We start from the raw sequence: 15,052 nt of genomic DNA on the forward strand, positions 1-15,052 counted from the left end.
GTCTAAAATAATAATTTTGTGAAAAAGGTAAATGTTCATTTTTCCCTCCCACATTACAAAAATTCTTGGGAATGAGCTGAAGGGGTAATAAACTTGAGAAGCGCAGTTTTTAGAATGGTGTCACTTTTGAGTATTTTCTGTCATATAGACCCATCAAGGTCACTTCAAATGTAATGTGGTCCCAAAAAAGTGGTTTTGTAAATTTTGTTGAAAAAATAAGAAATCGCTGATCAACTTATAACCCTTTTTAAGTTCCTAACAAAAAAAATGTTTCAAAAATTGTGCTGATGTAAACTAGACATTTGCGAAATGTTATTTATTAACTATTTTGTGCCACATAACTCTGATTTAAGGGCATGCAAGTTAAAAGTTTGAAAATGGCAACATTTTCAACATTTTTGCCAACTTTCTGTTTTTTTCCCAAGTAAACACAAGTCATATCAAATAAATGTTACCACTATCATTAAGTACAATATGTCATGAGAAAACAGTCCCAGAATCAGTGGGATCCGTTGAAGCATTCCAGAGTTATTACCTCAAAAAGTGAGAACTGGACAGAATTGTAAAATTTGGCCTGGTCATGAAGGTGCAAACAGGCTTGGGTGGTAAAGGAGTTAAGGATCGGGGACATCATGGGCCTGTGTGCTTTCAAATCCTAGGGAGAAATTTCAGTCCGACCCTGCCCCCAGGTGAGTATAATAAAAGGTATTTTTCTTTCCTTACAGGTTAAGGTTGGGGGCAGATATACAGCATTCTAGAATTCTGTATATCAGCCCTGAAAGGTGGTGGCTGTATTTCATAAAGGTCAAACCTGATGACAGGTTCCCTTTAAGATCAAAGGACCATGTGGCACCGAGAACTATGAATTTTAAACTAGCCTAAACATGATTTCGCCCAATGAACGAGCATTTTACATTTAGGGGGTATGGATGATTGCTGCAATACTTACTTTAATTTGAATTCATGTGGAAGATGATGCATGATTACTGCAATGTTTACTGTGATTACATTTGTCGTTTATTCCCTACAGTCTTGCTAACCTATATTTGTATGTATGGTTTATTCATGCTGGTTTATTTATGCTAGTATATACTTATGTGTACAGTTTCTTCATGCTAAAATTTACTTTTGTGTTCAATTTATTCATTGCTTGATGCTGGTATGCATTTATATACAGTCATGGTTGAAAGTGTTGACACCTTTGAAATTCTTCCACAAAATTAAGTATTTTTCCTAGAAAATTATTGCAATTATACATGTTTATTTTCTTTATGGATATTGGAACAACACAAAAAAAATTAGGAAAAAAAAAGGCAGATTGAACATATTCGAATAATTTCACACAGAACCCCAAAAATTAGCCAAACAAAATTGTTGGCACCTTCATGCTAATATTTGGTTGCACACCCTTTGCAATAAATAATTGCAATCAACTTCTTCCTATAACCATAAACAAGCTTCTTACACCTCTCATATTTGAAGGGTGCCTTCTCCTAACAGAAATTTTATTGTCTCAACACAGGTGTTTAATGGGATTTAGATCCAGACTCCTAATTGGCCATTTCAGTACTCTCCAACGGCCATAAATACCCAATAGCGTAACTAGAGTCTGATGAAAAAAGGTGAGATTTTAAAATCCACCATACAAAAAATCGTTTCAGACACAGTCCTTACTCTTTGTCATGTCCTTCCTGTTATAATGTCCCTCATCCTGGACTCTTTCCTGGTATATTGTCCCCCTTCATGGTATAATGTTCCCCATCATGTCCCCCATCCTGGGCATTGTTCTTGTATAATTACCACCTACCAGGTGTCACAGGAATGTCAGAGGCTGCAGACTGCAGAAGGTCTCTGTGTTTGGCTTTTCAGACACCTTCTTACCCCTTCTGACTCTTTGACCCAGTGGCAACCTTTCTCCGGCTCTAATTGACACATCTGGACTGGAGTGTTTATAGACTCCCAGTCTGCTGCTGGAAGTTGACAGTGATATTTCTATTTCCCCCAGTTGAGACTTGGAGCTATAGCAGTCGGCTGTCTTCCTCTTTAGTGTTTCTGGAGGATGTCTGTGTTGCATCTCTGAGTCTTCTCAAGCTAACTGTTCCCCCTGTTTGTCTGCCCAAGCTATCTTTAGTGGTAGTGGGGATTAACTAGTGTTCAGGGCTTATTGCCAGGGTAAGGCAGGGATTAGGTTTCTGCTAGGCAATAGTTGCAGAACCAATATAGGGATGTTTAGGGCAGACAGGGCGACTGTAGATCGGCCTAGGGGTCTCCACTCCCCCCTTCCTTAGTGTTGAGCTCCCTTCCCCTCATCCCTTTGTGTTGCATTTAGTCTTTCCTACAATGTGTGTGACATTATCACTGGCTGAGCATATTTCTGGAAATAAAAACAGACATGTGTTTTTTGTTTGTGTGTGTGTTTTTTCAGGTGTGTTTTGTTTTTTTTCTTTTCTCCCTTGGTAAGGATCAGGTCGCAGGGCTGACAGAGCAGCCATGCTGTCTGTCTCTGGAGGTGAATGACCTCCGATATGTGGTGGCTGCAGGTCACTGATGTTGGGGTCTTCAGGTAGGCCGGTCCAACCTGAACCCAAGGTTGCCCTCCCAGACAGGTTTTCTGGAGGAAGAGACAAGTTTTTTAAGTTTAAGGAAGCTTGCAAACTTTATTTTACATTTCGTCCTCACTCCTCCAAAAATGAAAAGCAATAAGTTGGTATTGTGATCTCTCTACTACAGGGAGATCCTCAGTCCTGGGCTTTCACTTTGCCGCAGGATTCAGTTTGTCCTGACACAGACTAGAGTCTGTGGAGGCAATTTTTCAGGCTCTAGCCCTTATCTATGATGATCCTGACCAAGTCGCCTTGGCTGAGTCCTGGTTGTGTTACCTTCAGCAAGGGAATCGGTCAGTGGAGAAGTATAACTCCGAATTTCGCAGGTGGGCAACTGATACTAAGTTGAATGAGCCGGCTCTCAGATGCCAATTTCTTCAGGGTCTCACTGAAAGTTTTCAGATGCCTTGGGGGTATATGAAAACCCTGAGTCCTTGGAGGCTGCTATGTCATTGGCTATACGTGTTGACAGATGTCTTCGATATAGGTGGTTACGACCACTTTCTCTGGAGCCTCTTTTTCAGGGTACTGCCCCTTTGCCAGGGGAGCCGTCAAGAGGTGAATCCGAATAGGAGAAGGTGGTGGAACACATGCAGTTAAGGGGTGCCTCTGCATCATCCATTTCCCAGGATGTTTGCAAAAATAAGTTGTGTGTTTTTTTTGTGGAAAAAAGGGACATTTTATTGAGGCCTGCCCTTTAATGCCTAAACAAAAGGAGGCTCGTTTAACCCTTGGTAGTCTGGTGTGGAATAAGAAAAGTGTGCATTTTACGTCAACCTGCAGTTCCCTGTTTGTCCTGACAGCAGAGGTGGTGCTGGAGAGCAAGACTGAGGAGATTTATGTGTTTGTTGACAGTGGAGCTGGAGTCAGCATGGCTGATGCTAGGTTTGCCAGAACTCACGGGCTAGTTTGCTGTGCTTTATCTAAGCTCATTCCCATCTTCACCATCGACTCAACACCACTTGCACAGAAAGCTCTCACTCAAATTGTACAGAATATAAAACTGAGGGTGGGGTTGGTTCATTCTGAAATAATTCCTTGCAATGTCCAGGACGGTCTTCCCACCCCAATTGTATTGTGTCTTCCCTGGTTGGTGAAACCTAATCCGTTGATGGATTGGCAAGCCGGGGAAATAATTGAGTGGGGAGATTACTGCCATGAGAACTGTTTGAATATTTCCCTTTCTACAGTCTCTACAAAAACCTTGTGATGCTTGTTTCAGGGGCGGGTCTAGTCCCTGCGCACTGTCATTGTGCGATGTGCACAATCACAGAGCACTTTGCACAATGACAGCACACAGGGACCCAGAAAGGCTTAGCCCAGCTCATGAAATATTCGACAATGATTTCTGGTGCAAATAAATGAATAAAAAGGATATAGATTAAGTAAATATTGATGTGGGCGCTGACATTTCTCCTCACAAGGTGTACACTCTGCAGTTTCCAGTCTTGCCTGTAGATGCTGCTGTGAAGCCTTCCAAATCTGTAGTTGTGGTTTTGTGATAAGTTAGGAGAAGTTATACACAAACACAGGTTGCCATCCAGCTCTTTGTTATAACACTGGGGAGGGGTCAGCTAAGCTCAGGAGCTGGGAAACTACAGCAAGCAAAGGATATGATCTGATTAAGTACTGAAGAAAAACCTGTAGGGATATATTTCAAGTGTTTTGCATGTTTATTATTTAATATATAAACGTGCAACATTTTAACATCTGAGACCAAACGGAAAAGAGAAAATTAATGAATTAAATATTTAACTTTTAACAGTAATCTCTAACAGAATTGTCAGGATGACAGACATATTACGCTGCCCAAGTTGCAATATGACTTTCAAGTCTTCATTATTACTGCAAAAACACAGAGACAAATTCTGTATTGGTGGAGACATTGGCAGAGCAAGAGAAACACAGACGCCTCAGGACATGGTAAGTTTTTACGTGGTAGTTTCTTTTATTAGTCTTCCTATTAATAATATGTTTTGTGTTTGTTTTTTAAATATCTATAGAATATATAGTGGATCCTAAAAATGTAGTCATGTATTTTGTACTGTATTCTATTTTGCCTCTTTATATAGAACCAACATATTCCCAAGTGCAGAACAGTCATTGTTGTAACTCACTGTCCCCATTGGGACTCACTATCTAAATTCATCAGTAGAGTTGAGCGAAACGGGTCGAAAAATTTCAAAAGTCGCCGACTTTTGGCAAAGTCGGGTTTCATGAAACGAAACCCGACCCTAGGATGAGGTCGGCCACGAGGTCGGCGACTTACGCGCCAAAGTCGCGTTTCAAAAGTTTGTTTTGCGCTCTTTTTCAGCCAATCAGGATCCACGGACACTGTGGGCAACGTGATGACATAGGCACGGGTCACCACCATCTTTCAGAAGGGCATGCAAGTGATTGGCTTGCTTTGGTGGGCGTCACAGGGGTTATAAAAGGGCGTGCACGCCGACCGCCATCTTACTTCTGCCGATCTTAGCATAGGGAGAGGTTGCTGCTGATTCTGTAGGGAGAGCGTTAGGCAGGGAAGAAGAAAAAAAAACTGCTTCTGCTGCTAGCGATTGTGCCTGTACAACACACCAGTCACTGTGTGTGCAGTGCAAGGGGAGGCTATATTGTGGTGTATCAGTGGTGTTGGTTGTTGGGCTGCCTTCTAAGGCTTCCTGACAGCTGCATTGCTGTTTACCCACTGCTCTGCAAACTGCTTTTTTAAAAGCAATCCCAATTTTTTTTTTTTGTCCTGCTGAGGTACTGAGCTGCAAACTGCTTTTTTAAAAGCAATCCCAATTTTTTTTTTGTCCTGCTGAGGTACTGAGCGTGCATTATTTCACACCATACAGCGGTGTACGCTCCTCACACAGTACCGTGTAATGGCTGTTATCACAGCCACAGTGAAGCTATCTGTGTCACTCTGTGAGAATAAGTCGAGGACATGTTCCGTTCTTACAGACCTGCACTCTAGGGAGATTCCTACTCTGCCCAATTCTACATACACCTTGTAGTTTGTGATACACTAGCCAATTTCTGCCTGTGACATAGCGCTGTGATATTCAGTGGGCCTCACACAATCCAAAAGTGTCCAGTGTCCACAAGTGTCTGCAGAAATTCAAAATCTCCCTTATCCTCTAGTCACTTTGGTCACAGCTGTGCCATCGAGCCTGTGACATAGCGCTCAGATATTCAGTGGGCCTCACACAATCCAAAAGTGTCCAGTGTCTGCAGAAATTCAAAATCTCACTTATCCTCTAGTCACTTTGGTCACAGCTGTGCCATCGAGCCTGTGACATAGCGCTCAGATATTCAGTGGGCCTCACACAATCCAAAAGTGTCCAGTGTCTGCAGAAATTCAAAATCTCACTTATCCTCTAGTCACTTTGGTCACAGCTGTGCCATCGAGCCTGTGACATAGCGCTCAGATATTCAGTGGGCCTCACACAATCCAAAAGTGTCCAGTGTCCACAAGTGTCTGCAGAAATTCAAAATCTCCCTTATCCTCTAGTCACTTTGGTCACAGCTGTGCCATCGAGCCTGTGACATAGCGCTCAGATATTCAGTGGGCCTCACACAATCCAAAAGTGTCCAGTGTCTGCAGAAATTCAAAATCTCACTTATCCTCTAGTCACTTTGGTCACAGCTGTGCCATCGAGCCTGTGACATAGCGCTCAGATATTCAGTGGGCCTCACACAATCCAAAAGTGTCCAGTGTCCACAAGTGTCTGCAGAAATTCAAAATCTCCCTTATCCTCTAGTCACTTTGGTCACAGCTGTGCCATCGAGCCTGTGACATAGCGCTCAGATATTCAGTGGGCCTCACACAATCCAAAAGTGTCCAGTGTCTGCAGAAATTCAAAATCTCCCTTATCCTCTAGTCACTTTGGTCACAGCTGTGCCATCGAGCCTGTGACATAGCGCTCAGATATTCAGTGGGCCTCACACAATCCAAAAGTGTCCAGTGTCTGCAGAAATTCAAAATCTCACTTATCCTCTAGTCACTTTGGTCACAGCTGTGCCATCGAGCCTGTGACATAGCGCTCAGATATTCAGTGGGCCTCACACAATCCAAAAGTGTCCAGTGTCCACAAGTGTCTGCAGAAATTCAAAATCTCCCTTATCCTCTAGTCACAGCTGTGCCATCGAGCCTGTGACATAGCGCTCAGATATTCAGTGGGCCTCACACAATCCAAAAGTGTCCAGTGTCTGCAGAAATTCAAAATCTCCCTTATCCTCTAGTCACTTTGGTCACAGCTGTGCCATCGAGCCTGTGACATAGCGCTCAGATATTCAGTGGGCCTCACACAATCCAAAAGTGTCCAGTGTCCACAAGTGTCTGCAGAAATTCAAAATCTCCCTTATCCTCTAGTCACTTTGGTCACAGCTGTGCCATCGAGCCTGTGACATAGCGCTCAGATATTCAGTGGGCCTCACACAATCCAAAAGTGTCCAGTGTCTGCAGAAATTCAAAATCTCACTTATCCTCTAGTCACTGTTAGCGTGGGTGGTCAGGAGTGGGAGCTCCGAGAGTGGACCCTCTGGACCGTGGCACCGAGGGACCCCGGGCGAGCTGCCAGGTGGAACCGACCCCTATACAGGGACCGTTAGGAGCAGGCCCAGGGGTTCGAGTACCACGGTAGCCGGTACCAAGAGGGGCGGCTCAGGATGGACTGGAGTAAGACTGAGACTGGAGTAGGACAGCAGGAGCACTGAAGACAGGACTGGAGTAGGACGGCAGGAACACTGAAGGCAGGACTGGAGTAGGACGGCAGGAACACAAGGCAGGACTGGAGTAGGACGGCAGGAACACTGAAGGCAGGACTGGAGTAGGACGGCAGGAACACAAGGCAGGACTGGAGTAGGACGACAGGAACACTGAAGGCAGGACTGGAGTAGGTAACCAGGAACACGGGTAGCAGGACTGAGAAGCTGCTGTGAGGAGCAGCCGAGACAGGAACTGCAGGAGCAGAGTGTGCACGATGGAGCGAGGCCAGAGTGTCAGGAAACACAACGATCAGGCGCCTCCCTCAGGGGGAAGCGGCCTGATATGGCCCCGTCTGGTCAGCCATTGGTCCAAAGGTGCTTCCGGGTCAGGGCACAGCCGGAGCATAAGAAGCAGGAAGGAGGCGCAGCCGCGGCCTATGGCGCATGCGCATAGCATGCAGGGAAGGCATCGGTCGCGGGCCTGTCTCAGGTGACCGCCGCGGCCGTCGGGTGGAGAGAGGCTGCGGCGTGGGAGCGGAGGGCGACTGCGGCGTGGGAGCGGAGGCCGGGTGAGTATAGCGGAGCGGTGTAACAGTACCCCCTCCCCTAAGCCGCCCCCCCCGGAGATTAACAAGAAACCTCTTGAGGATACGGGGGAGCATTAATATTCTCCCGAGGCTCCCAGGATCTCTCCTCAGGACCAAAGCCCTTCCAATCAACGAGAAAGAAAGTCCTACCTCTAACCCTTTTCACAGCGAGGATGTCCTGCACTTCAAAAACGTTGTCGGCACCCACCGGCTGAGGACCAAGATCAAGGGAGGAATGGAAACGATTCAGCACCACAGGCTTCAGGAGAGAGACGTGAAAGGTGTTCGGGATCCGGAGCGAAGCAGGCAACCTCAATTTGTAGGCAACTTCGTTAATACGTCCCAGAATTTCAAACGGACCGTTGTAGCGTGGACCCAACTTGTAGGAGGGCAGTTTTAGTCGGACGAATTTGGAGGAGAGCCAGACCTTGTCGCCAACACGATACGGAGGAGAATCCAACCTCTTTTTGTCTGCATAGTTCTTCATCTGATCAGCGGATCTCTTGAGTGATGTGTTGGTCTCAGCCCAAATCTTAGAAAATTCCGAGGACAAGGCATTGGCCGCGGGTACCTCAGAGGCAGGGGTTATCGGAAGAGGGACACCAGGATGTCTGCCAAAAACAATGAAAAACGGAGACTTGGCCGAAGACTCACCAGCATGGTTGTTATAAGCGAACTCTGCCCAGGGGAGTAAGTTGACCCAATCGTTCTGGTGGGCGTTAGAGAAGTGGCGTAAGTATCCCGTAAGCGTCTGGTTGGTACGCTCTACTTGTCCGTTGGACTGTGGATGGTAGGCCGAGGAGAAGTCGAGGGAAACGTTCATAAGCTTACAAAGCGAACGCCAGAACTTGGAGGTAAACTGAACCCCTCGGTCAGACACAATGCGTCGAGGTAGTCCATGAAGCCTGAAGACTTGATGAATGAAGATTTCGGCCAGCTCTGGCGCTGAGGGAAGACCTGGCAGAGGGATGAAGTGAGCCATCTTGGAAAAACGATCCACCACCACCAGAATGACTGAGCAGCTCGCAGAGCAGGGTAGGTCGGTGATGAAATCCATGGCGATGTTCTCCCAAGGAACCGTAGGGACAGGCAACGGAAGCAACAAGCCAGACGGAGATCTCCGCGGCACCTTGTTCTTTGCACAGGATGGACAAGAAGCCACAAAGTCGAGTACATCTTGGCGAAGTGAGGGCCACCAGTAGTGACGTTTGATAAGGTCAAGGGTCTTCTTAGTTCCGGCATGGCCGGCCAGTTTGGAGGAGTGCCCCCATAGAAGAACCTTTTGCTTGAGATTCTCTGGCACAAGCATCTTGCCAGGCGGAGGAGTAAGCCAGTTCACTGGAGCCACGGTGATGATCCTAGTGGGATCAATGATATGTGACGGTTCCTCCGTGGATTCGTGTGGTTGGAAGACCCTGGACAGGGCGTCGGCTTTGGAATTCTTGTTGCCGGGACGGAATCGGAGCTCGAAATCAAATCGGGCAAAAAATAAAGACCATCTGGCCTGGCGAGGGTTTAGTCTCTGGGCAGACTGGAGATAGGCCAGATTCTTGTGGTCCGAGAAGATGACAAAAGGATGGACAGCTCCTTCCAGGAGGTGGCACCATTCCTCCAAGGCCAACTTGATGGCCAAAAGTTCCCGGTCACCGATCGAGTAGTTACACTTGGATGGAGAAAAGGCCTTCGAGAAGAAGCCACAAGGGTGCAGGTGACCGGAGGCGGTTCTCTGGGACAGCACCGCCCCGGCACCAGTCGAGGAAGCGTCCACCTCGAGTACAAAAGGTCGATCGCTCTCAGGGCGATGCAGGACCGGAGCCGTGGAGAAAGCCCGTTTTAGGGACAGAAAGGCCTCCTCTGCCTCAGGAGACCAATCCTTGGAAGTAGACCCTTTACGGGTGAGCACAGAAATGGGTCTTGTGATCGCGGAGAAGTGGGAGACAAATTGCCGGTAATAGTTGGCGAACCCGAGGAATCGTTGTATCGCCTTTAATCCGACGGGGCGAGGCCATTTGAGGATGGCAGACAACTTCTCGGGATCCATCCTTAGACCAGCGTCGGAGATAATGTATCCCAGAAATGGCAGAGAGGTCTGTTCGAAGAGACATTTCTCGATCTTTGCATACAGACGGTTCTCCCGAAGACGCTGAAGCACCAGGCGGACACTCTTTCTGTGGGACGAGAGGTCCGGCGAGAAGACGAGGATGTCGTCTAAGTACACGACCACACATGAGTACAAGAGATCCCGGAAGATCTCGTTGACGAACTCTTGAAAGACTGCAGGAGCATTGCAAAGACCGAAGGGCATGACCAGGTACTCGTAATGGCCATCTCGAGTGTTGAAAGCGGTCTTCCACTCGTCACCTGCACGGATACGGACCAGATTGTAGGCTCCTCTGAGGTCCAGCTTGGTAAAGACCCGAGCCCCTCTGAGACGGTCAAACAGTTCCGGAATGAGTGGAAGAGGGTACCTGTTCTTGATGGTAATCTCATTCAAGCCCCTATAGTCAATGCATGGTCGTAGAGTCCCGTCCTTCTTTTTGACGAAGAAGAACCCGGCTCCCGCGGGCGAAGAGGATTTCCATATAAAGCCTTTGGCGAGGTTCTCTCGGACGTACTCGGACATGGCGGTGGTCTCCGCGGGAGACAGAGGGTAGATTCTGCCCCTTGGGGGGGTTGAACCAGAAACAAGTTCAATTGGGCAGTCAAACGGCCGGTGTGGAGGGAGGACCTCCGCTTCCTTCTTATCAAAAACATCGGCGTAGGAGCTGTAAGCTGGAGGAAGACCCGGGAGGTCTGGAGGTGACCGTGGAGCGGCCGCCAGGCGGACAGGAGTCAGACAGCGAGCTTGGCACGGGTGCCCCCAGCGGAGTATCTCCCCAGAAGACCAGTCGAGAACAGGCTGATGAGTTCTTAACCATGGAAGACCGAGTAGAATGGCGTGAGAGAGCTTAGGTAAAACGTAAAAGGCTATCTTCTCTCGATGTAAGGCTCCGATTTGCAATTCCACCTCTTCAGTGACCAAGGTGACGGTCACCTGTAGCGGTTTGCCATCCACGGTGGCAATCTGAATTGGGTTAGATAGAGTGACTACGGGAATTTGGTATTTGTCTACCTCTTCCGGCCGAATGAAGTTACCTGCTGAGCCCGAATCCACGTAGGCCACCTCGGAACCACGCCTCCCTCCTGAAACCAAAAGCACAGAAATCGTAAGGGGTTGAGAGGAATCATCATCATCACCTTGGAAGGCCTCTCTTACCTGACCTAGGTGGAGTCGTTTCCCTGTCTCTTAGGACAGGTGCGGATATAGTGTGACGAATGACCGCAATAGAGGCACAGACCTTGTGCCCGTCTCTCTCTCTGACGTAACTCGGCCAACCTGAGATGATCTATCTGCATGGGCTCACCCGAAGAGAGGGAAGAAGATCCGACTGAACGTGAGCTGGCCGACTGAGTGAAAGGAGAAACTGACCTGGAGGAGCACCTGTCTCTCACTGACTCCCGAGCGCGCTCCAGGAAGCGCAGGTCAATGCGGGTAGCCAGCGAGATAAGGTCCTCTAAGGTGGACGGGGTATCTCGACCAGCGAGTTCATCCTTTATTTTACTAGAAAGACCGCGCCAGAATGCCCCCACCAAAGCTGCGTTATTCCAGCCGAGCTCAGAGGAAATAGTGCGAAAGCGAATAGCGTACTGTCCGACCATGAGAGAGCCCTGGTGTAAGTTAAAGAGTGACTCAGTGAGAGAGGCTAACCGGCCCGGCTCATCGAAAACCTTACGAAAAGTATCCAGGAAAACCGGAAGACTCGAAACGACCGGGTCGTCACGTTCCCAGAGCGGGTTTACCCAAGAAAGGGCCTCTCCCTCCAGATGGGACATGATGAAGGCCACTTTGGCCCGGTCCGAGGGATATTGCTGCGGCAGCCATTCAAAGTGGAGACTACACTGATTTAAGAACCCCCTACAGAGCTTGGGATCCCCAGAGAAACGAGGCGGCTTGGCGAGGCGGGGCGTCGGAGGAGCAGCAGACGCAGGGGGAGGAGTCGGCACTGCAGCGGCAGCCTGGAGGGCCGACAAGCGACTATCAAAGGAGGCCATGTAGGACAAAATGTGGGTTTGAGTATCTTGCTGCTGACCCAGCTCCTGTTGGAGTCTGGCCAGCTGAGTGGCATTTCCAGGATCGGCCACCTGTAAGGCCGACAAACGGGTGTCCATCGACTTCAAGATTGACATAATGCGCCCCTGATTCTCCCGTAGGAATAGCAACTCTTTCTGGGTAGCAGCCGTAGTACCGGCGGAGTCCATGGCCTGATCGTACTGTTAGCGTGGGTGGTCAGGAGCGGGAGCTCCGAGAGTGGACCCTCTGGACCGTGGCACCGAGGGACCCCGGGCGAGCTGCCAGGTGGAACCGACCCCTATACAGGGACCGTTAGGAGCAGGCCCAGGGGTTCGAGTACCACGGTAGCCGGTACCGAGAGGGGCGGCTCAGGATGGACTGGAGTAAGACTGAGACTGGAGTAGGACGGCAGGAGCACTGAAGACAGGACTGGAGTAGGACGGCAGGAACACTGAAGGCAGGACTGGAGTAGGACGGCAGGAACACAAGGCAGGACTGGAGTAGGACGGCAGGAACACTGAAGGCAGGACTGGAGTAGGACGGCAGGAACACAAGGCAGGACTGGAGTAGGACGACAGGAACACTGAAGGCAGGACTGGAGTAGGTAACCAGGAACACGGGTAGCAGGACTGAGAAGCTGCTGTGAGGAGCAGCCGAGACAGGAACTGCAGGAGCAGAGTGTGCACGATGGAGCGAGGCCAGAGTGTCAGGAAACACAACGATCAGGCGCCTCCCTCAGGGGGAAGCGGCCTGATATGGCCCCGTCTGGTCAGCCATTGGTCCAAAGGTGCTTCCGGGTCAGGGCACAGCCGGAGCATAAGAAGCAGGAAGGAGGCGCGGCCGCGGCCTATGGCGCATGCGCATAGCATGCAGGGAAGGCATCGGTCGCGGGCCTGTCTCAGGTGACCGCCGCGGCCGTCGGGTGGAGAGAGGCTGCGGCGTGGGAGCGGAGGGCGACTGCGGCATGGGAGCGGAGGCCGGGTGAGTATGGCGGAGCGGTGTAACAGTCACTTTGGTCACAGCTGTGCCATCGAGCCTGTGACATAGCGCTCAGATATTCAGTGGGCCTCACACAATCCAAAAGTGTCCAGTGTCTGCAGAAATTCAAAATCTCCCTTATCCTCTAGTCACTTTGGTCACAGCTGTGCCATCGAGCCTGTGACATAGCGCTCAGATATTCAGTGGGCCTCACACAATCCAAAAGTGTCCAGTGTCTGCAGAAATTCAAAATCTCACTTATCCTCTAGTCACTTTGGTCACAGCTGTGCCATCGAGCCTGTGACATAGCGCTCAGATATTCAGTGGGCCTCACACAATCCAAAAGTGTCCAGTGTCTGCAGAAATTCAAAATCTCACTTATCCTCTAGTCACTTTGGTCACAGCTGTGCCATCGAGCCTGTGACATAGCGCTCAGATATTCAGTGGGCCTCACACAATCCAAAAGTGTCCAGTGTCTGCAGAAATTCAAAATCTCACTTATCCTCTAGTCACTTTGGTCACAGCTGTGGCATCGAGCCTGTGACATAGCGCTCAGATATTCAGTGGGCCTCACACAATCCAAAAGTGTCCAGTGTCTGCAGAAATTCAAAATCTCCCTTATCCTCTAGTCACTTTGGTCACAGCTGTGCCATCGAGCCTGTGACATAGCGCTCAGATATTCAGTGGGCCTCACACAATCCAAAAGTGTCCAGTGTCCACAAGTGTCTGCAGAAATTCAAAATCTCCCTTATCCTCTAGTCACTTTGGTCACAGCTGTGCCATCGAGCCTGTGACATAGCGCTCAGATATTCAGTGGGCCTCACACAATCCAAAAGTGTCCAGTGTCTGCAGAAATTCAAAATCTCCCTTATCCTCTAGTCACTTTGGTCACAGCTGTGCCATCGAGCCTGTGACATAGCGCTCAGATATTCAGTGGGCCTCACACAATCCAAAAGTGTCCAGTGTCCACAAGTGTCTGCAGAAATTCAAAATCTCCCTTATCCTCTAGTCACTTTGGTCACAGCTGTGCCATCGAGCCTGTGACATAGCGCTCAGATATTCAGTGGGCCTCACACAATCCAAAAGTGTCCAGTGTCCACAAGTGTCTGCAGAAATTCAAAATCTCCCTTATCCTCTAGTCACTTTGGTCACAGCTGTGCCATCGAGCCTGTGACATAGCGCTCAGATATTCAGTGGGCCTCACACAATCCAAAAGTGTCCAGTGTCCACTAGTGTGAGCAGAAATTCAAAATCTCCCCTGTCCTATAGACACCTTGTACCTTGTTTTACATTACTATATAGTTTGTTGGATTTTATCTACATTTCTACCAAAAATGAGGAAGGCTGGTGGAAGAGGCCGTGGAATTGGGCGGGGGTTGGCAGCTGGTAATGATGGTGTTCGTGGTGGATCTGATGGTAGTGGCAAGAGCAAAATAGGACCGAATGCAGGAGGTGTTGAGCCTGCGTCATCGTCTGGCTCCATAAGGCTTCGAAGGCTTAGTTTTCTAGGAGTTGGCAAACCGCTTTTAAAGCCAGAGCATCAGGAAAAAGTTTTGTCTTACATTGCTGACTCAGCCTCCAGCTCTTTCGCCTCCTCTTCTTCAGTTGTAAAAAGTAAAAGCACTGAGTCGTCATTGGAGGCTCATGTTCATGAACCACACCTTTCCTTGTGTCCTTCACCCCAACCAAGATTGAAGGATGACGCAGGCCATACTACTGATTACTCCATGGAGCTGTTTTCACATACCATGCCTGGATTATCAAGTGAAATGGTTAATTACCTAGGCCAAGATGAATCTGACATGGAGTGCACTGATGCACAGCCGCTGATGGATGATTCTGCTGGTACATTCACTCAGAGCACTACATTGTCCTCGCAGTGTACAGAGCCAGATTCTGACCCTGATGAGACTCAGGTGCCCCTTCCCGCACACTATACCACCATACACGGTGACACAGAGGAAGGTGCACATGACATTGAAGAGGAGGTGATGGATGACCCAGTTGTTGACCCAGATTGGCATCCATTGGGGGAAGAGGGTGCTGCTTACAATAGCTCAGATGAGGAGCATCCACAGCAG

At 48.9% G+C, this 15,052-nt stretch overlaps 1 protein-coding gene across 2 annotated transcripts in view; it reads left to right on the forward strand.

Annotated features, from left to right (window-relative positions):
• Nucleotides 1-4,204: 4,204 nt before the first annotated feature.
• LOC141054166 (coiled-coil domain-containing protein 17-like) overlaps nt 4,205-15,052 on the forward strand; it is a 153,717-nt gene continuing 142,869 nt past the window's right edge. The window contains exon 1 of one of the 2 annotated variants that reach the window (XM_073551362.1): nt 4,205-4,526. In XM_073551362.1, coding sequence (XP_073407463.1) covers nt 4,392-4,526 — 135 coding nt within the window. In that variant the 5' untranslated portion in view covers nt 4,205-4,391. The remainder of the gene's footprint in view (nt 4,527-15,052) is intronic. The other variant, XM_073551361.1, reaches the window with a different exon arrangement.

The sequence above is a fragment of the Dendrobates tinctorius genome, unplaced genomic scaffold, assembly GCF_039654945.1.
Source record: "Dendrobates tinctorius isolate UK_male_01 unplaced genomic scaffold, ASM3965494v1 ptg000175l, whole genome shotgun sequence".
In the NCBI taxonomy this organism is placed as follows: domain Eukaryota; kingdom Metazoa; phylum Chordata; class Amphibia; order Anura; family Dendrobatidae; genus Dendrobates; species Dendrobates tinctorius.